At 40.3% G+C, this 22823-nt stretch overlaps 1 protein-coding gene across 5 annotated transcripts in view; it reads left to right on the forward strand.

The window, feature by feature from the left end:
* LOC137243043 (serine-rich adhesin for platelets) overlaps nucleotides 1-21876 on the forward strand; it is a 116089-nt gene extending 94213 nt beyond the window's left edge. For 2 of the 5 annotated variants that reach the window (XM_067770208.1, XM_067770211.1), the window contains exons 5-8: nucleotides 5874-6196; nucleotides 7216-7960; nucleotides 8160-11192; nucleotides 20689-21876. In XM_067770208.1, coding sequence (XP_067626309.1) covers nucleotides 5874-6196; nucleotides 7216-7960; nucleotides 8160-11192; nucleotides 20689-21451 — 4864 coding nt within the window. In that variant the 3' untranslated portion in view covers nucleotides 21452-21876. Of the gene's footprint in view, nucleotides 1-5873; nucleotides 6197-7215; nucleotides 7961-8159; nucleotides 11193-20668 lie in introns of all 5 variants that reach the window. The other 3 variants (XM_067770209.1, XM_067770210.1, XM_067770212.1) reach the window with 3 other exon arrangements.
* The last annotated feature ends 947 nt before the right edge of the window (nucleotides 21877-22823 follow it).

Genomic DNA, 22823 nt, shown 5'->3' on the forward strand with positions numbered 1-22823 from the left:
TTTTATTCAATCCTCAACTTCTTTTTTTTTCTTATCGTGTTGCCACATTTTCCATTTTTATATATTTCTTATGATAAAGCTAATATTTTTGGCCAACAGAGGGTTGCGTCTGCTTTGCAAGAATGAAAGCGAGCATCCGATTGGCTGAACGCTGGATTCCTGCCTTAAAGGCAGAGCTACCATATTCATCTTTTTATACATTATTTATATTTACTGTCTGTGCAATCGATCCGACTGTTAGATGGCGCTGATAGCAATCCATCCAGTGACTATTTCCTTAAGGCTGGCACACAATTATTACAAACGACGAGTGCCAGTATGTTTGCTCCTGATGGATTACAACGGGAGAGCTGTTGGCGTTAGTGTGACAAGATGAAAGCTAGATACGATAAAACAATTAATTCGGAAGGTTTTCTGGAAGAATATTTGTTGCTATTATACAACCCACGACGAAAGAAAGGTTTGTCCCCGAAATTTCAGTGTAACTGGGAAGGCCCATACAACGATCAACGATGTTGTTTACCGCATACAAACCATTGACAAACCACGAAACAAAATTAAAGTTGTTCATTTGGAAAGGCTGGCAGCGCTTAGATCGGGAAGTTTGTATAAGTCACTATGCTGCTAGTAAATAAATACACAACAATATCGAAGTAAGCAGTACTCATACATGTAAACAGAAAAGCTAAGACGAAGAAGAAAGAGAAAACACATACATATATGCATAAAAGGCAACAGTGAGAGCGCATAGGAGCTCAGACATATACACGCATATAACAAAAAGACAGAAATGAGAAATAAATACGCAATTGTTCGAGAAGGGTCTTCGTGAAAAGTCTAGACCTTTGGAGAGTTATGCGAACGTGGCAATAGAGAGAAAAAAACAGCGCAAGCTGAGGAAGAATGGTTCAGTTTGATTTTAACCCGCTATAAGTAAATTACGTGGTTAAATTAGTTGTGAAGTACTAACAAAGTAGTGTTGTCAATAAAAATCAAATTCAGAGTAATGCGCCTTAAAAGATCGTTCCATGGGGTGAGAGGAGAAGGGATGGGAGCGCTTTACTGCTCGCTTTTCCAATATTGCTTTAACCTGGATTCCTCATGACCAATTTTTATTGGTCTAGGACGAAGAGATGTGGAGCTATCAAGATTTTTAAAAAGCTTAAGGGGAGAGTAGATCACGCCATTGATAACCTTTAAAAATTCCCTAGAATTCTATCTATATGGCCCAGATATTATTGGTCTGGGACAAGTACTCGAAGAACTATAACAATTCAAAGATCCTGTTCCAGGGAGGGTGAGTGGGTGGTTAGTCACTGAATCACTGGTATCTCTTCCAAAACTGCTTAAAACTATCTATATAACCCAGATATTAAATTTTATTTTAAGAGAAGCTCGGCCTTAGATCTCTTCGGAGGTTATCGCGCCTTACATTTATTTAATTTTTTTTATTTATTAAATTTTATTTGCCTAGCACAAATACATGGAGATTTATAGAAATTTAAAGATATTGTTCCAGCATGGAAAATTTGGGAGGGGGTGTATCTGCAAACTTTTTCAACATTTTTATACCTATATAAGGCTCTAGGACCCCAATACATTCTTACACACATTACCAAAATTGCTTCGACCTGTACGACTCATATGAGAAATATTAATGGTCCCGCAAAAATACACCTAGAGTTATAACGCCTGTTTAAAACAGTTCTCGAGTTAGGAGTAAGGGCGGTGAGGGCGGTGAGGGAAGGCGCCACTGGTGTTTTTCCAAAATTGTTTAAAACTCTCTGTCCCAGATTCCATATATTATTGGTTTAGGACAAATACTCGAAGAGTTACAGTAATTTAAAGATACTATTCCAAAGAGGGTGAGTGGATGGGTTGTCACTGCACCATAGCAATTTAAAGATACTGTTCCAAAGAGGGCTAGTGGGGATGGGGGTTTATCTGCAAACCTTTCCAAAATTTATTTACTCTTTGAAGCCCCAAGACTATATCATTGTTCAAAGTCAATATAATTAAAGTTACATAGACTAAAAGTAATTAAAAAGGAAATGTTCACAGGGGGTATAGGACTCCACCCTGACTTAAAAAAAATTATACAGTCAGAAGATTCGTGTAAAATTTCATCCAAATCTGTTTAGCCGTTCTGGCGTGATTGAGTCGCAAAATAAGTAAAAAATTACTCAAAAGTAACTGTACCCAGGGGGTGCAGGATCCCCCTTTTTCCAACAACAAATAGCTGGTAAAGTCTTCCAGATTTTTGACTATCTGCTTGCAAAATTTCATTTTAATCCGTTCGGCCGTTCTGAGCCAGATATCAAATTTTATTTGCCTAGCACAAATACTATATCAATTTAAATATACTGTACCAGCGAGGAAGAGTGGGGGGTGTGTATCTGCAAACTTTTCCAAAATTTGTACACCTCTATAAGGCTCTAGGACCCACCCCTCACTTAAAAAATTTCATTTCGTTCGGCCGTTCTGACGTAATGGAGTAACAAAGACAAACGTCTGGATATCCAAAAATCTTCTCACATCTACATATATTATTAATAGGATATGGGGCCCGGGATTGTGTTTTGAGCGGGCGAATTATCTGCGCGTAATTTGAGACATGTCAGCGCCCGGCGCGGCGAAGATCTTCGTCGCTCGGTATTGTGTTTACAGCTTAATGGTGATAACAAGTTCAATATCTTATTAAACTGAAGAAAATTGGCATTTTAAGCCGTGCCACATACGTGTCCGCACGACTTTGCGGTCTTAACTCCGCGAATTGCTTTTTTAATTCAAATGAATACATACCGCGCTTAACCGTCTAAACGGATATGGCCGTCCAACAAGCCGCGCCAGCCGCTTCCTCGCTCTACCAACCGGCGCCAATTGGTCACACCAAGGGAGTTTAAATCGTTGTCCACCTGGTCCTTCAAACGGAGTGGGGGCCGCCCTCTACCTCTGCTTCCATAGGCGGGTTCCGATAGAAACACTTTTTCGGCCGGAGCATCATCTTTCATTCGCATAACATGGCCCAGCCAGCGCAGCCGCTGCGTTTTAATTTGCTGGACTATGTTGATGTCTGCGTATAGCTCGTACAGCTCATCATTAAATCTTCTTCGGTACTCGCCATCGCCAATGCGATTGATTCTTCGTTGGATTTCAGTACTGATGTTGTTGCTGGTGTTGATGCTGGTTCCCAAATAAACGAAGTCTTTTAGTATTTCGAAATTATGGCTGCCAACAGTAGAGTGGTTGCCAAGGCGCGTATGCGCTGACTTTTTGCTCGATGACAGCAGGTACTTCGTTTTGTCCTCATTCACCATCAAACCCATCTTTACCGCTTCTTTTTCCAGTTTGGAGTAAGCAGAACTAACAGTGCGGGTGTTTAGGCCGATGATATCAATGTCATTAGCATATGGCAGTAATTGCACGCTTTTATAGAATATTGTTCCAATGCGGTTAAATTCTGCAGCTAGTATAACTTTCTCCAGAATCAAATTAAAGAAATCGCACGATAGGGGGTCACCCTGTCTGGAACCTCGTTTAGTTTCGAACGGCTCGGAGAGGTCCTTCCCAATTCTGACTGAGCTGATGGTGTTGCTCTACGTCATTTTGCACAGCCGTATAAGTTTTGCGGGGAAACCAAATTCAGACATAGCGGCATATAGGCAGCTCCTTTTCGTGCTGTCGAAGGCGGCTTTAAAGTCGAGGAAGAGGTGATGTGTGTCGATTCTCTTTTCACGGAATTTTCCAAGATTTGGCGCATTGTGAAAATCTGGTCGATGGTAGATTTACCAGGTCTGAAGCCACACTGATAAGGTCCAATCAGCCGGTTCACGGTGGGCTTCAATCTTTCGCACAATACACTTGAAAGGACCTTATATGCTAACATCGCAGAAGGCTGATTCCACGATAGTTGGTGCATTTTGCAGTATCCCCCTTCTTGTGGACTGGGCAAAGACCACTTAGATTCCAATCGCCGGGCATGTACTCGTCCGTCCATATTTTGCGAAGAAGCTGCTGCATGCGCCTTACCAACTCCTTGCCGCCGTACTTGAATAGCTCCGCAGGCAATCCATCAGCGCCCACGCAAAGAAGTTATACTTAGTCTTATATGGTTTCCTATTAACTATCGGCGATGATCAGTGTCGTCTACGCTTCATGGAGGAGTTTCCCTTTTAACGGTCGTGACAAATTTATGCAAAAAATTGTGTAATATTGTAAAATTGTCATAATAATTATTGAAAAAATACGGCCAGATACAACATACCTTTGTTCAGATTGTAAAAGTGAGCGTGTTGGTGTTAGGCGAATGGAATTGAGACAAAACATAAAACTTTGCAATTCTTGTGTGTTGTGGGAAAATAATGCGCTAAATTAGATGCATTTACTATATAAATAACTTTACTTTGACAATCCCTATGCCAGTGAAATGAAAAAAATAAAATCAGCTAATGAGATGAGCCAACCATATATTTGAGCCATAGCCAAATGTAAGAAATCAGGCAAATTAAAACAAGAATTTAATTGGTATTACCCAGGAAAGGTTCAAAAGTGGGGAACTCTAAACAGTCTCTAAAGGCTTCTCGTTGATTTTTAATGATGTTTCCACTGCAGCTATTGCTATACATGCGCCAGGTTTAAATACAACCAGTTTCGAAAAAATGGTTCAGTTTAAATGCCAAACACAATTTAAGATTCAAATTCAATCCAAAAATCTTAAGTACATATTTTAAAAGTATTTATTTAAAACCAAAAATTGAATTGGTCATATACATACATATGTAGTCCAAAAAAGCTTTAATTTCAAGCTCAAAGTTTTGATTGCGTGTGTTAGGCATGAAGCGATAATTGTGTTTCATATACATACCAGCAGACGTTACTCTGCTCTAGCTTTGGTCAATCTGCACAAATTTTAAGCAGTTTTACCTCTTAGTCTCCCTTCCCCTCTCTCTACTTATCTTTTTATTCGCTCTTCCCTCTGCCTTTTTTGCTGTGTCTCTTTCTCTCCCTCTCCGTCTTTTCTGGGTCCTATCTTTCAAGTTGGATCAAACTGCACACGGTGTGCAAATTTGATTGAAATCGATCAAGTAACTTATGAGTCCATCGCGGACAAACAACGTGGCACGAAATTTATATATATCAAGACTTTACAAATTCCGTGTTTGCCAACAGTATTTAGCTTTCGCTGTCGGATAATTGATATCAAGGTCGAAACACGTATCTTGGTACTACACCCGACATTTTTTGACCTGTTTAAGCAGTTGGTAGAAACTGGCAAACACGGTGTTTAGGTTTGGTGGAAACATAGCATTGAACTCTTTGTATCTTCATATTATAGGAACTCTTTGTATCTTCATATTATAGGAACTCTTCTATGTCTTCAGCCTAAATCGCGGTATCCAGATCACAAGAAAACATACCAAACTTTTTGTTTTTTTCTCTTGTAAGCCAAACTTGAAATTTTTTTATTTGTGGAAGTCGCATTTTTAACGGTTTAGCCACCGAATTTGTGAAAAGAAGCTGGAAACTTACACACGCCTTAATTTTGGCAGTCACAATAAATCGCGAGGTCAAAGGTCACTCACAAAGGTCAGTCCTCCTAATATGGCGTTTTGTAAATCATCGAAATGGACAAAAATATGCAATTTGAGCTTGATGTTGCGAGGGATGGATCAAACTAATAACTTTTTTTTTGTTTAGTATGTGTTCAGTTTTTGAAAGAAGAGTAAACTAAAAGATATTTTAGTTAAAACTAACCCCATCTCTCTTCCCACCGCTACCACAACATCAATGCCATTATTATCATCGTCACCATCACCATCATTATTATCATCTCCAACACCATCATCGACATCAAAACTTGATCATAACCTCAGAAAACCTGCTATTTTGAAAGACTTCCATACCTCATTGGCCGCACGTAAAACTCACGGAAACTCGGGCGGTACTAACAGTGAAGAAATCGTGAAAATTGCATGCTTCGATAACATTCGTTTAACTGGCTCACATTTACCTGCGATGATGAAGAAAATACCGAAGCGTCGCATTACATTGAATACAAATAAAATGCAACCGCAACAACAACAAATAAACGAAGCAACTTATTTGCAACAAGCAACATCGCACGCGCTACCGCACTTCGAAAAGGCTCAATCCCTTGGTACTTACGATGAAAAGTTATCGACGACCACCACTTCAGGTAAAAATATTCATTTATTATTGCTCATGCGCACCACAGACGGATACACAGAATTATGCAACTTGGTTCACCTTAAACCATGGGTCTCCTCTCATAAAACTACACCTAAAGTTGACTAGAGTTTATAGGATTGTTGTTGTTGTTGTTGTTGTTGTAGTGATAAGGTTGCTCCCCGAAGGCTTTGGGGAGTGTTATCGATGTGATGGTCCTTTGCCGGATACAGATCCGGTACGATCCGGTACCACAGCACCATTAAGGTGCTAGCCCAACCATCTCGGGAACGATTTTTATGTGGCCACATTAAACCTTCAGGCCATCCCCCCCTCCCAACCTCCAAGTTCCATGAGGAGCTTGGGGTCGCCAGAGCCTCGTCTGTTATTGAAACAGGATTTGCCGCGGATAGGTGAGGTTGACAATTAGGTTTGGAGAAGCTATATATTGCGCTGGCAACCTGAAGGGTTGCGCTACACAGCCCCTTGAATCTGGTATTTTAGTCGCCTCTTACGCCAGGCATACCTACCGCGGGTATATTCTGATCCTCTAACCCGCTGGGGTAGTTTATAGGCTGTTCATGCTCGGCTCACATTTTGTAGTTTCTCTGGATTTTAGCATTTGCAAACTTTTGCCAGAAAAAAGGCCACTTAATGCGGCCGCATTTTAGCGTTAGTATTATAAATTTGGAAAGCAACACTGAAATCTTTGACAAAATTCACTAAAAGGTTGGTAATGCTAGTTTTATCTCTTTCAAATTTCATTTAACTATCAAATTAGCGCGAGATTCCTCTAGTTAAAAACTGAACCCCAGTTATATGCCCTCGTTTTCAGTATAATCCTAATTTTTAACCAAATTTGGTTTTGTCATATATGTAGCAGAAAAAGGTTTCAGATTTAGGATCAAGTTTTTAACGGTGTGGTTTTCGTTAGATACTCAAATTCCAATGCTAATTTTCGTATTGCACGTCGAGTTTAAGCGTAACTTTATATCTTTTCATACCAACTATTTTATTTTATCATCTCAGACCACACAAGGGAACAAAACCTGGGAGATGTAAATGCGTTATCGGCTACGCTAACATACACCAACTTTCCGTTGAGAAGCGTTACTAATCCAAGAACACAATCACGTATTAAAGCACAACCCACAGTGAACACAGTGACTTCTGTTAGCAAGTCAAGAAACTTAGTGAAGTCAAACAAACTGCCCGTGGAGAAGCAACAAAATATAAGCGTAGATGCAGCAACTGTAATGACAGATCAAGAAGGGTCAATAGAACGGGCCACCGCATCCGATATTCACAATAGTCAAGTATATGAAGCACAGCAGCGACAACAACATCAATTGCAGCAGCAACTACAACAGCAACGTTTTCAACAACAAAAGCAGCGCTGCACACCAGGCAATCTTGCAACACCAATGCAGCAAATGTTACAAAAACACCAGACGTCGTTCGATAAATTACCAAATACAACAATTGCAGTAACAACCTTGGAGACAGCAACCACTTCCACAGCAACCGCGTCACATACAAAATTGGAAGTGAATGCCATAAGATCGTTAACAATTTGTCGTCCAAAACGTAAAAAGCTTTTACGTCAATCAATTTCAGCGCATGCCACTCCAATGAAAGCCATCCCGTTACTTAAGGAGAGTATAGAACAGTTGAGAGATGGCGGTAGCATACGAGCAGATGATAACATGGATGACGAAATTAAGGTTATAAAAGCGCCACCAAAGTTGGCGCGTGACAAGTCATTTGTAATGAGGTTTGTATGTAATCATTTGCAAGTGGTGGACGGTGTTTCACACACTCACTAACTTTTTTCCCATGGTATTAGCTTTTTTTTTTTTAATACGAAATCAGTGACAGTATCGCAAAGTTATGTATGTACAACCCTTACAAAGATCTTATATTTGATTCTTTAACTTTTGCTCACAAAAAATTTTTAATCCATATATTTTTAGTGATCTGCCGTTAGCCGATAAATACGATCCGTTCCTCTCTGCTAAACGTCAACTAGAAGAGCTTTGCTTATCCTCACCCTCAAATAAGCCTTCCTTTTCTACCAAGCTGCCAAACGATTCTCCACAGACGCTTCCGACATCTGCGGGGTTTCCCTCAAAAATGTCTACTTCGCTCACACTGGGCACTTCTATTCCAAGCACTAGTCCTTTGACGACGACAAACTCACAAAACCAACGCAACGCGACAGCCACACAAGACAAGACGGCAGCGTCATCGAATTTTAGGCGTGCATCCTCCCTACGCGGTCCACGTCGTTCGCCATTACTTTCTTCACGTCCATTGTTTGCGCAAAAACATCGTCCCACAATCCAACGTGGTCTGTCCGACGAGGGCCCGATCTCAACGAATTTTCTTAAACCAGAGGAATACGACGAGATGCCTGTACGTTCGGTTTGTGTTAACGATTATGCTTTGACGAAGAGTCCGCGTGTTACACGACGTGATAACAGCCTGTCCAATCGTAAACAATGTCTCAAGCTCAATATGCAGGGTATTGCTGTAACAACGTCATCGCCTACTACGTCAAGTACGAACTGTGCACAAAACACACCGAATCATTCGGCTATGCCAAACGTCAAGAGTAATGAGGAACTTAATTACTCAACTTCGAAATATCTTTCGAAGACCGACTCTTTGGCGGCATTCCTTAACTACGAAAAAGAATTGGATAAACTGAATGGGCAAGCCGCAGCTGATGCGATTGCCGGTGTGATAGCAAGTAATGACGCGGACGAAAGAGCGCCTCTTTCACCAGCTGTGAATCTCAATAATCCCATAATAACTAAAGAGTTAAAAGACAAAAGTAATGCGTTGAGTAAGCAAAATTCCGCTAAGAGTCTTAAAGCCGAACATTCTGATACAACAGAGGCAGCAGTTGCATCCGAAAAGCTAGATCAACATGATGCGATGAAACACCTGCCCACTGCGGTGCAAAATACGCCTCCTAAATTGGGTATATCACCCTGCGAAAGAGATAATGGCAGCACGCAAAAATCGCAAACTCTACGTTTAAAGTCCACAATATCATTACCACAGGCCACATCAACTCCTATAACGAAATCGAATTCTGGTCGAACTCTTACTACGCCAATCACGACAGCAAATTATACACAATTGCCCGCAGTAAACTTGAATGATCTACTGGCTGATTCGAAAGCGCCACCACTCTCAACTCTATTACATTCTTCATACAGCGGAGACCTAAAAACCTCATCAAGTAGTAGTGACTATATTGATCCCAAGCTTATAAACAAATGCGATAATCTTCCGGTAAAACTGAATACAGTACGAAGGCCCAAATCTCATAATAGCAGCTATCTCAACTTCTCTTCTTCTTCATCCGAGTGTTCGGCCAAACAAAACTGTACCATTTCACAACTAACCAAGCTTCTACCGCTTACGCGTCCAGCTACCGCACAGCAGTTGCATACACATACTCGTCAAGCCGCCAAAATACCCAGCAAAGCCATGGATATTTCACCCAGGTCGTCAACTACTGTTGGCACACAACATACCCCGAATGTCCAAGCAACTCTTTGTGAACGCAACATATCTGACGGCAGGAATTTGCTGAATCGGAAAAAGCGGTTGGGCCGAAATCAATTTCTTTATGATGCCTCGCCTGAAGCAAATGATTCTTGCTCGGCGGATGATGAAGCCAACCGCTCGTCGCTTGAATATTATGAGTCAAAGTATTGCTCATCCTATCAGCAACAACGTCAACAGGAGCCACAGCCACATTCTTTCGTTAACATGAATAGTGAGTCCGGTGCGCTTCAGACGCCACCCATCGTACCAACCTTACCGATTTTCGAGGACTTTGACTTTGAAGAGTTTCTGTCGTCGTTCGAAAATGACGATAAACAATTTGCGCTCCTCAAAGACTGTACCGAATTTCTACTGAATCGCACGGCGACAAAGCCACGTTTGGCGCTGCCTACGCCGAGCTCACACTATAAAGAACTATACACGCAACATACAAATAACAGCAATAACATAACTCACCACAATACAAACCAACAACAAACAAACGGCTACAGCAATATAAACAATCACTTTGAATTTCCCAACCAAATATCCAGTCAGCATACCCATCCTACACTCCTATTAACTCCTTCCCGCAGATCACACGATGAATCACGACCAATCAGCGAAGAGTTCGCACCCATATACACCAGGTGTGAAGAGCTAAAGCGTAGCAACAGCAACAATGATGCTTATACTCAAAGTAACGCTGACGATACCTTTCCTCTTACTCGATGCAACGACCCTGAACATAAAAAGCGTGAGATCTTCATAAGCATCGAAACAGAACCAAACGAGCATGGGCGTTCACCCATATCACCCGATACGTTACGCAACATGGTCGGTAACCCTCAGGCAATGGTTGAGGTGGAAGTCGATGACTGTGACAATAAATTTTGCAAAATTAGCGATGACGACGAGCAATTGAGCTCAATACGTGACGGCGGCAGTAGTAAATCGCATGCTGAAGATATGCTGAAGATGAGACATTGCAGCCAATATGCCAGTGGTACTCACTTACCGAACGTACAGTTAAATAATGCCAAGAATTTAATACAACGAATGCAAAATGATTTTCGTCAAATGAGCGAAGAAGTTGGCGCTAATATACGTGAGGCGATGACCGGTCTTAGTTCGATAAGTGGCGGCAGTTCATCAATTTTGTATGAAAAAATGTGGATGAATGGCGGAGATGGCGTTGGTACTCATGGTACGGGAACGTATGTGCAAAGTAACACATCATCATCAAAAGCACCACCCCAATCATCTTTAACAACGGTATCAAGTATGTGTGGCATTGCACCCGTGTCTGGAACCTCCGGCGGTGTTAGCGGTGATGCTTGCTGCGATTCGGATAACGTGAGCAGCCTGGATAGTTATCCAATATCTATTAAATCTTCGCGACGGGACGTGGGAGCTAAGCTAAGCGCTGACTCTGCGTACGGGAGGTAAGTGAAGCATTTGGGATGCACACTTGTGCTCACAGAGGTAAACTATTAAGGGCCGTTTTCACCATCTTCAGATAACTTAGATTTTACCTGGTTAAATCGATAATGGGGAATATTTTCTAGAACAATTCGCAAAAATCTATTTTGAATACACGAAAACTAGCCAAACGGCAGACTTTTGTGTACACTTTTTCCTTGCACTTAACTGAGACGTGAAGCTCAGTTACTTACTTACTTAATTGGCGCTTAACCGTCTAAACGGTTATGGCCGTCCAACAAAGTGCGCCAGTCGCTCCTTCGCTCCGCCAACCGGCGCCAATTGGTCACGCCAAGGGAGTTTAAATCGTTTTCCACCTGGTCCTTCCAACGGAGTGGGGGCCGCCCTCTACATCTGCTTCCATAGGCGGGTTCCGATAGAAACACTTTCTTGGCCATAGCATCATCTTTCATTCGCATAACATGGCCTAGCCAGCGCAGCCGCTGCGTTTTAATTCGCTGGACTATGTTGATGTCTGCGTATAGCTCGTACAGCTCATCATTAAATCTTCTTCGGTACTCGCCATCGCCAACGCGTAGAGGTCCATAAATCTTTCGAAGAACTTTTCTCTCGAACACTCCCAAAGCCGCTTCATCTGCTGTTGTCATGGTCCATGCTTCTGCCCCATATAGCAGGACGGGTACGATAAGTGACTTGTAGAGTATGATTTTCGTTCGCCGAGAGAGGACTTTACTTTTCAATTGCCTACCTAGTCCAAAGTAGCATTCTTTGGCAAGATTGATTCTTCGCTGGATTTCAGTGCTGACGTTGTTGCTAGTGTTGATGCTGGTTCCCAAATAAACAAAGTCTTTTACTATTTTATAATTATGGCTACCAACAGTAGCGTGGTTGCCAAGGCGCATATGCGCTGGCTCTTTGCTCGATGACAGCAGGTACTTCGTTTTGTCCTCATTCACCATCAAACCCATCTTTACCGCTTCTTTTTCCAGTTTGGAGTAAGCAGAGCTAACAGCGCAGGTGTTTAGGCCGATGATAACAATGTCATCAGCATATGCCAGTAATTGCACGCTTTTGTAGTATATTGTTCCAGTGCGGTTAAATTCTGCAGCTAGTATAATTTTCTCCAGCATCAAATTAAAGAAATCGCACGATAGGGGGTCATCCTGTCTGAAACTTCGTTTAGTTTCGAACGGCTCGGAGAGGTCCTTCCCAATTCTGACTGAGCTGATGATGTTGCTCAACGTCGTTTTGCACAGCAGTATAAGTTTTGCGGGGAAACCAAATTCAGACATAGCGGCATATAGGCAGCTCCTTTTCGTGCTGTCCAAGGCGGCTTTAAAGTCGACGAAGAGGTGATGTGTGTCGATTCTTTTTTCACGGGTTTTTTCCAAGATTTGGCGCAATACACTTGAAAGGACCTTATATGCGATATTGAGAAGGCTGATTCCACGATAGTTGGTGCATTTTGCAGTATCCCCCTTCTTGTGGACTGGGCAAAGAACACTTAGATTCCAACCGTCGGGCATGCACTCTTCCGCCCATATTTTGCTAAAAAGCTGCTGCATGCGCCTTACCAACTCCTCGTCGCCGTACTTGAATAGCTCCGCAGGCAATCCATCAGCGCCCACGGCCTTGTTGTTTTTCAATCTGGTTATTGCTATTCTAACTTCGTCATAATCGGGCGGGGGGACATATATTCCATCATCATCGATTGCGGGATCGGGTTCTTCATCTCTGGGCGCTGAATTGCTGCCTGCATTTAGGAGAACAGAGAAGTGTTCCCTCCATAATCTAAGCACTCTCTGGACATCAGTTACAAGGTCGCCGTTTTCGTTCCTACAGAAGTTTGCCCCGGTCTTAAAACCTTCCATCTGTCGCCGTATTTTTTGGTAAAATTTTCGGGCGTTATCCCTGGTGGCTAGCAGCTCAAGCTCCTCGCACTCACGCCTTTTTGCTTCTGCTTTTTTCTTCCTGAAAAGGCGTCTCGCTTCCTTTTTCAACTCACGATAGCGTTCACACACTCCTCTTGTCGCGCCCTCTTTTAACGTAGCCCTGTAGGCAGCGTCTTTTCTTTCAGTTGCAACGCGGCATTATTCATCGTACCAGTTGTTTTTTCGTGGTCGCCGGTAACCAATTTTTTCCTCGGCGGCAGTACGAAGTGCTTTGGAAATATGCTCCCACTGCACCTGTATTCCTTCAGGATGAGTTGTGCTCTCAGAGAGCAGGTGTGAGAGTCGAGTTGCGAAATCATTGGCAGTCTGTTGTGATTGAAGCTTTTCGACGTCTAGCTTCCTTTGTGTTTTTTGTTCCTTGGTTTCATAATTATTTGCTAGGGGGTCCAAGGATCGTGAAAATTTAAAAAATCGTTCGATACTGGAAATTTTGTTTTCGAATTTTAAGGATCTTCTCAAGAACCCAGAGACCTGAAACTTTGAACGAAACTTCGGGCTTTATAAGGTTGTAATATTTAGGGTAAAATAGTTTTCTAGATGGGAAAGGGAGCAAGATATTAAGAGGTATTAAAAAGTCCATTTAGAATTTTGGAATCTTGCGATCGATTCTTAAGTAACTACCATCTAACATATAGCTCAGGTCACCTTGAAAATGCAACAAAAGGAGAAAATAAAAAGAACATAGACAATGTTTAAATAAATGGAACAAAAGAAACGAAAAATTTCTCTTTAAACAAAGATACATATATGTAGATAGATTTTGAACTTTGATATTCAAATTTTAACAACAATTGAGAAACGAAAATATACATAAAGGTAGAGTGCAATTAGTAGGCTTTCGATATAATTTTCGGCAATGTGCGCTCTACCGTTATATTTTTGTTCCTTATACAATTTTTATACTCAGTTGAGCAGAGCTCACAGAGTATATTAAGTTTGATTGGATAACGGTTGGTTGTACATATATAAAGGAATCGAGATAGATATAGACTTCCATATATCAAAATAACCAGGATCGAAAAAAAATTTGATTGAGCCATGTCCGTCCGTCCGTCCGTCCGTCCGTCCGTCCGTCCGTCCGTTAACACGATAACTTGAGTAAATTTTGAGGTATCTTGATGAAATTTGGTATGTAGGTTCCTGAGCACTCATCTCAGACCGCTATTTAAAATGAACGATATCGGACTATAACCACGCCCACTTTTTCGATATCGAAAATTTCGAAAAACCGAAAAAGTGCGATAACTCATTACAAAAGACAGATAAAGCGACGAAACTTGGTAGATGTGTTGAACTTATGACGCAGAATAGAAAATTAGTAAGATTTTGGGCAATGGGCGTGGCACCGCCCACTTTTACAAGAAGGTAATTTAAAAGTTTTGCAAGCTGTAATTTGGCAGTCGTTGAAGATATCATGATGAAATTTGGCAGGAACGTTACTACTATTACTCTATATGTGCTAAATAAAATTTAGCAAAATTGGATGAAGAACACGCCCACTTTTTAAAAAAAAATTTTTTTAAATTCAAATTTTAACAAAAAATTTAATATCTTTACTGTATATAAGTAAATTAAGTCAAAATTCAACTCCAGTAATGATATGATGCAACAAAATACAAAAATAAAAGAAAATTTCAAAATGGGCGTGGCTCCGCCCATTTTCATTTAGTTTGTCTAGAATACTTTTATTGCCATAAGTCGAACAAAAATTTACCAATCCTTCTCAAATTTGGTAGGAGCATAGATTCTATGACGGTAACTGTTCTCTGTGAAAATGGGCGAAATCGGTGGAAGCCACGCCCAGTTTTTATACACAGTCCACCGTCTGTCCTTCCGCTCGGCCATTAACACAATAACTTGAGCAAAATCCGATATATCTTTACTAAACTTAGCCCACGTACTTACCTGAGCTCACTTTTTCTTGGTATAAAAAATGGGCGAAATCTGACCATAACCACGCCCACTTTATCGATATCGAAAATTACGAAAAATGAAAAAAATGCCATAATTCTATACCAAACACGAAAAAAGGGATGAAACATGGTAACTGGATTGGTTTATTGACGCAAAATATAACTTTGGAAAAACCTTTGTAAAATGGGTGTGACACCTACCATATTAAGTAGAAGAAAATGAAAAAGTTCTACAAGGCGAAATCAACAGCCCTTGGAATCTTGGCAGGAATACTGTTAGTGGTATTGCATATATAAATAAATTAGCAGTACCCGACAGATGATTTTCTGGATCACCTGGTCCACATTTTGGTCGATATCGCGAGAACGCCTTCACATATACATCTAAGGGCCACTCGCTTTTAAAACCCTCATTAATACCTTTAATTTGATATCCATATCGTACAAAAACATACCAGAGTCACCCCTGTCCCACCCTAATGGCGATATCTCGAAAAGGCGTCCACCTATAGACCTAATGCCCCCTCCCTCTTAAAATGCTCAGTAACACCTTTCGTTTGATACCCATATCGTACAAACATTCTAGAGTCACCCCTGGCCCACCCTAATGGCGATATCTCGAAAAGGCGTCCACCTATAGACCTAGTGTCCATTCCCTCTTAAAATGCTCAGTAACACCTTTCGTTTGATACCCATATCGTACAAATATTCTAGAGTCACCCCTGGCCCACCCTAATGGCGATATCTCGAAAAGGCGTCCACCTATAGACCTAATGCCCACTCCCTCTTAAAATGCTCAGTAACAGCTTTCGTTTGATACCCATATCGTACAAACATTGTAGAGTCACACCTGGCCCACCCTAATGGCGATATTTCGAAAAGGCGTCCACCTATAGAACTAAGGATTACTCCCTTTTAAAATACTCATTACCACCTTTCATTTGATACCCATATCGTACAAACACATTCTAGAGTCACCCTGGCCCACCCTAATGGCGATATCTCGAAAAGGCGTCCACCTATAGACCTAATGTCCACTCCCTCTTAAAATGCTCATTAACACCTTTCGTTTGATACCCATATCGTACAAACATTCTAGAGTCACCCCTGGCCCACCCTAATGGCGATATCTCGAAAAGGCGTCCACCTATAGACCTAATGTCCACTCCCTCTTAAAATGCTCAGTAACACCTTTCGTTTGATACCCATATCGTACAAACATTCTAGAGTCACCCCTGTCCCACCCTAATGGCGATATCTCGAAAAGGCGTCCACCTATAGACCTAATGCCCACTCCCTCTTAAAATGCTCAGTAACACCTTTCGTTTGATACCCATATCGTACAAACATTCTAGAGTCACACCTGGCCCACCCTAATGGCGATATCTCGAAAAGGCGTCCACCTATAGAACTAAGGATTACTCCCTTTTAAAATACTCATTACCACCTTTCATTTGATACCCATATCGTACAAACACATTCTAGAGTCACCCTGGCCCACCCTAATGGCGATATCTCGAAAAGGCGTCCACCTATAGACCTAATGCCCACTCCCTCTTAAAATGCTCAGTAACACCTTTCGTTTGATACCCATACCGTACAAACATTCTAGAGTCACCCTTGGTCCAGCTTTATGGCGATATCTCGAAAAGGCGTCCACCTATAGAACTAAGGATTACTCCCTTTTAAAATACTCATTACCACCTTTCATTTGATACCCATATCGTACAAACACATTCTAGAGTCACCCTGGCCCACCCTAATGGCGATATCTCGAAAAGGCGTCCACCTATAGACCTAATGCCCACTCCCTCTTAAAATGCTCAGTAACACCTTTCGTTTGATACCCATATCGTACAAACATTCTAGAGTCACCCTTGGTCCACCTTTATGGCGATATCTCGAAAAGGCGTCCACCTATAGAACTAAGGATTACTCCCTTTTAAAATACTCCTTACCACCTTTCATTTGATACCCATATCGTACAAACACATTCTAGAGTCACCCCTGGCCCACCCTAATGGCGATATCTCGAAAAGGCGTCCACCTATAGACCTAATGCCCACTCCCTCTTAAAATGCTCAGTAACACCTTTCGTTTGATACCCATATCGTACAAACATTCTAGAGTCACCCCTGGCCCACCCTAATGGCGATATCTCGAAAGGGCGTCCACCTATAGACCTAATGCCCACTCCCTCTTAAAATGCTCAGTAACACCTTTCGTTTGATGCACATATCGTACAGACACCCCTGGTCCACCTTTATGGCGATATCTCGAAACGGCGTCCACCTATGGAACTAAGGATCACTCCTTTTCAAAATACTCATTAACAGCTTTCATTTGATACCCATATCGTACAAACACATTATAGAATCACCCCTGGTCCACCTTAATGGGGACATCTCGAAAAGGCGTCCACCGATAGACCTAAGGCCCACTCCCTCTTAAAATGCTCAGTAACACCTTTCATTTGATACCCATATCGTACAAACAAATTCTAGAGTTAGCCCTGGTCTACCTTTATGGCGATATCCCTAAATGGCGTTCATCCATAGAACTATGGCCTACTCTCTCTTAAAATACTCTTTAATACCTTTCATTTGATACACATGTTATACAACCACATTCCAGGGTTACCCCAGATTGATTTTCCTTATTTTGTCTCCATAGCTCTCAACTGAGTATGTTATGTTCGGTTACACCCGAACTTAGCCTTCCTTACTTGTTTACAGTGGTTATGTTAAAATTTGAATATGAAAAGAGTATGCCTTTGTTTTTATGAGGAACAAAAATTAATAGATGGATTGCAAAAAGTAGGCTTTCGATATAGTCTTTACGTAAGTCCGGCAATGTGCGCTAATCCGCTATATTTTTGTTCCTCATAAAAACTTTGGTGGTTATGTTAAAGTTTGAATATCTAAGTTCAACAAAATTATGACTTTGTTTAAAGAGACATTTTTCGTTTCTTACCATTTTATGTAAGCCCGTTATTATTATTATTAGATATATGAAACAATATTAGCTGAGTCCCACCGACAAAAAAGTCGAAAAATGTTATCCCAAATTGTGCAAGTCGTTCTCTTATTTCATATTTGTTATAAAATATTAGAAACTCGTTTCAAATACAATATTCAACTGTTCAGTTTTGACTTCTTTGAAGTTGTTAAGGAATAATTCAACAATGAAATATGTCCCACCCGTGACAAGTACGCAGAGACAGTTGTTAGAAATGAGTAAGCATTGCTAATACGCATTATAATCCAAATAGAGATATCAACTAATTACGTAAAGTTGAAATTATAATCAAAATGCGACATCAATGGAGTGGGTTTTTTCATCCCCCCCCCCCCCCCCCCCCCACCCTCCTTATATTTTTGTTCCTCATAAAAGTATTAACAGTGGTTATGTCAAAATTTGAATATCAAAGTTCAACAAGATTACGTATTTGCTTAAAGCTCCAGGTCATTGGGTTATCGGGAAGTTCCTTGCAACTCGAAAGCAAAATTTTCAAGCTGTAACGATTTTTTGAATTTTCACGATCCGTGGACCACCTAGCGAATTCTCTATTAATTCTCACCGGTCTCCGGCATGTCTTCCAAATTTCAAGACTATCTCTCCGAGAAGTTACTCAAAAATGGATTGCAAGAGTATCCAATTTTGTATGGAAATTGGCGGGAAAACATCAAACGAAACTAATATAAAGGAAGTAAAACAGTCCCGAAATTTACCCGAAAGGATGGTTTAACTGCCCCAAAACTGTCCTGAAACAGTCTCGAAATGGTTTCAAAGTTTTCCCGAAATGAAACCTAAAATAATCCCGAAGTGATTCTGAAATTGTTCCGATATTGTAACGAATATTGGGAAATTCCAGATTATTTTACAGCTTCTGTTAACGTTCGAATCTCTGAGCTATCTGTCTGAACTGTCTCAACTCAAATATTCAGTATAACAAAACGTTCTTCATTTAGGACTGCTTTGAGAGTAGTACTTCACAATTATCGCGTACTTAACTTAAGCGTGTTAAAATCAAACTGACTGATTTCGCTTGCACCGCGCTGCTTTTATCTCTCAGTTAGCCTCGTTCACCTACTTCTCCTAAGGTCTAGACTTTTCACTAACATGCCTTCAGGAACAGTTTCTCATACTTGGTTATTTAGCTACATACATGTATATCTGTAGTTTATGTTTTTCTTGAAGCTATATGCATGTATGGCGACCACCGTGGTGTGATGGTAGCGTGCTCCGCCTACCACACCGTATGCCCTGGGTTCGCACCCCGGGCAAAGCAACAGAAAAATTTTAGAAATAAGGTTTTTAAATTAGAAGAAAATTTTTCTAAGCGGGGTCGCCCCTCGGCAGTGTTAAGCAAGCGCTCCGGGTGTATTTCTGACATGAAAAGCTCTCAGTGAAAACTCATCTGCCTTGCAGATGCCGTTCGGAGTCGACATAAAAAAAACATGTAGGTCCCGTCCGGCCAATTTGTAGGGAAAATCAAGAGGAGCACGACGCAAATTGGAAGAGAAGTTCGGCCTTAGATCTCTTCGGAGGTTATAGCACCTTACATTTATTTATTTATATGCGTGTATATGTGTGAGTAACGACTTCTGCTCTTAGCTGATGCTAACGCGATGTATGATTGTTTCTCTTTCTTCTTGGCTATTATCTGCTGATTACATATGGGTATGTGAAATAATCTCTTTGCATCAAGATGCTGGTTATGTATGTGAAATATTCTTCGTTGCCTTATATGTATGTGTGTAAATGGCCTTCTGTCGTTATTTATTTACTAACAGCATAGTGATGCTAGAAATGCTAATATTCGCCACAGTATGGATTTCAAGAACTTTTGTCATAAAACTAAGAACCAAACCGTAATCAAATGCTAGTGCCGTAATCAAATCGGGGTGCCATATGCAACAGATAAACAGAGGAATCGATTGATATTGTAACGAATATTGGGAAATTCCAGATTATTTTGCAGCTTCTGTTAACGTTCGAATCTCTGAACTATCTGCTGAACTGTCTCAACTCAAATATTCAGTATAACAAAACGTTCTTCATTTAGGACTGCTTTGAGAGTAGTACTTCACAATTATCGCGTACTTAACTTAAGCGTGTTAAAATCAAACTGACTGATTTCGCTTGCACCGCGCTGCTTTTATCTCTCAGTTAGCCTCGTTCACCTACTTCTCCTAAGGTCTAGACTTTTCACTAACATGCCTTCAGGAACAGTTTCTCATACTTGGTTATTTAGCTACATACATATATATCTGTAGTTTATGTTTTTCTTGTAGCTATATGCATGTATATGTGTGAGTAACGACTTCTGCTCTTAGCTGATGCTAACGTGATGTGTGATTGTTTCTCTTTCTTCTTGGCTATTATCTGCTTACTACATATGGGTATGTGAAATAATCTCTTTGCCTGAAGCTGCTGTTTATGTATGTGAAATATTCTTCGTTGCCTTATATGTATGTGTGTAAATGGCTTTCTGTCGTTGTGTTTATTTACTAACAGCATAGTGATGCTAGAAATGCTAATATTCGCCACAGTATGGATTTCAAGAACTTTTGCCATAAAACTAAGAACCAAACCGTAATCAAATACTAGTTTTTGCTTTTTTTTTACAGCCTGTCGCGTCAGAGATCTTCAGAGCTCTCGGCCACACCTCATCGCGGTGCCATACGCAACCGTCCATCAACTAGCACATCGACTGTCATCAATAGTGCTATGCTAATACCAAAGATAACAGATTCACAACAATATCAGAAGCAGAAACAAAATCAACAAAAACAGCTGCAACAAGAAGCAACACAGTTATATAAATACGCGCCAGAGAAGGCACGTCCACGACACAATAGCGGCTCATCGAGCAGCGAAAATTCGGATGGCAGTGATTGCGATATAAAATGTAACCAACAACTGCAACAGCACGAGCAGTTGTATGATGGTATTGCTGGCAGCAACACAAACAATAACTACATCAGTACTCACTATGCACCGGCAGCACATCATACCAGCAACATAATGGGCGGCAATAGGAACAATAACAACAACAATCACAACATTGGTTGCAACAATGAGAGTCCTCTGATCTCGCCAACGATAGCAGCAAGAAACTTTTCAAATACTACAACACATGCTGCTGCGGTGACTCCCAACGACTTGCAATCGACAGCAATAGCAAATTCGTCTGTGGTCGCAACCACCGCAGAGCAATACAGTTCAAATAGTTCGTTGTCGAGTACGAATGCATCGGGCGTGCTATCCAGGTCGACGTCAATAATTACGAGTATGAAAATGTCGAAATTCTGTCATGAATGTGGCGCTAAATTTTTAATTGAACAGGCTAAGTTCTGTATGGAGTGTGGGGTTAGAAGGGTTGTACTTTAGTTTGGCATAATAACGAATGGGACGATTTTTATGTAGTTATAGCTGTTGTTGAAGATGGGAAAGAAAAGTTCGCTGCAATAATAAAAAAGCTTTTTTTATTGCAAAAACATCGTAATTCTTCAAAAATGATAACAAAAATAAGAGGTTAGAAACTTAAAAAGTAAATGTGTGCAAAGGTCACAAAAAGTTTTACGCACTAAATAAAGCGAAATTTTCAACTTTCCCACATGCAATGCAGTAAACATTAATTTCAACAAACAAGCACTACCCATAATGGCAGCGAAGAAACAAAAAAAAAAAAAAAACAATCAATAAAACATAGCCCAAGCAACAAATATAAAAATAATAAAATAATATTATCTACGTACATATGTATATGCTAAAACCAAAAACGAATAAAAAAACAAGAAATTAAACTCATTAAATTAAGCTGAGGGGAGAATTTAAAAAAATGGAAAAAATTAATAGGAATAAATTGCTAAGGCCCATTCCATTTCAAGGCACCCGGTCCGCGCAGGACATGATTTTTGATTTCGATGAAATTTGAATATGTTGTTCTTTGGTCAAAAAAATTAAACACGTGTTTTCTTTTGCCTCAAAAAAGTTTTTTTTCGAATTTATCGGCAATTGAATTCCATAAAATGCAATCGGTGTTTTATTCACTTATTTTTTCAACTGTCAATAACTTTGTCAAAAATTAACCGATTCTCGTGATTTTTTCTTTGAAATGTTCGTTATTATATTTTTAAAAACAATAGCATATGGTTTAAAAAAATTGTTTTGTTTAGTATTTAGTAAAATTTATGAGTTTTTTCAAGAATTTATTTCTCAAAAAATGTTATTTTTTTTTTTTGTTTAAACTGTTTCTATATTGAGTGAACAATTCTTGTTTCAACTCGGCTAAATGCCTATTAGCCAAAACTTGTTGTTTTCGAGCTATGAATTTTTGAATATTAAACATTTTTTCCCTCATTTATTGATGCAAGGCATTACAGCATACAATAACTTTGTCAAAAATTAACCGATTCTCATGATTTTTTCTTTGAAATGTTGGTTATTACTTTTATTATACTCAGTTGAGCAGAGCTCACAGAGTATATTAACTTTGATTGGATAACGGTTGGTTGTACAGGTATAAAGGAATCGAGATACATATAGACTTCCATACATCAAAATCATCAGTATCCAAAAAAAATTTGATTGGGCCATGTCCGTCCGTCCGTCCGTCTGTCCGTTAACACGATAACTTGAGTAAATTTTGAGGTATCTTGATGAAATTTGGTATGTAGGTTCCTGGGCACTCATCTCGGATCGCTATTTAAAATGAACGATATCGGACTACAACCACGCCCACTTTTTCGATATCGAAAAG

The sequence above is a fragment of the Eurosta solidaginis genome, chromosome 3, assembly GCF_040869045.1.
Source record: "Eurosta solidaginis isolate ZX-2024a chromosome 3, ASM4086904v1, whole genome shotgun sequence".
Taxonomy (NCBI): Eukaryota; Metazoa; Arthropoda; class Insecta; order Diptera; family Tephritidae; genus Eurosta; species Eurosta solidaginis.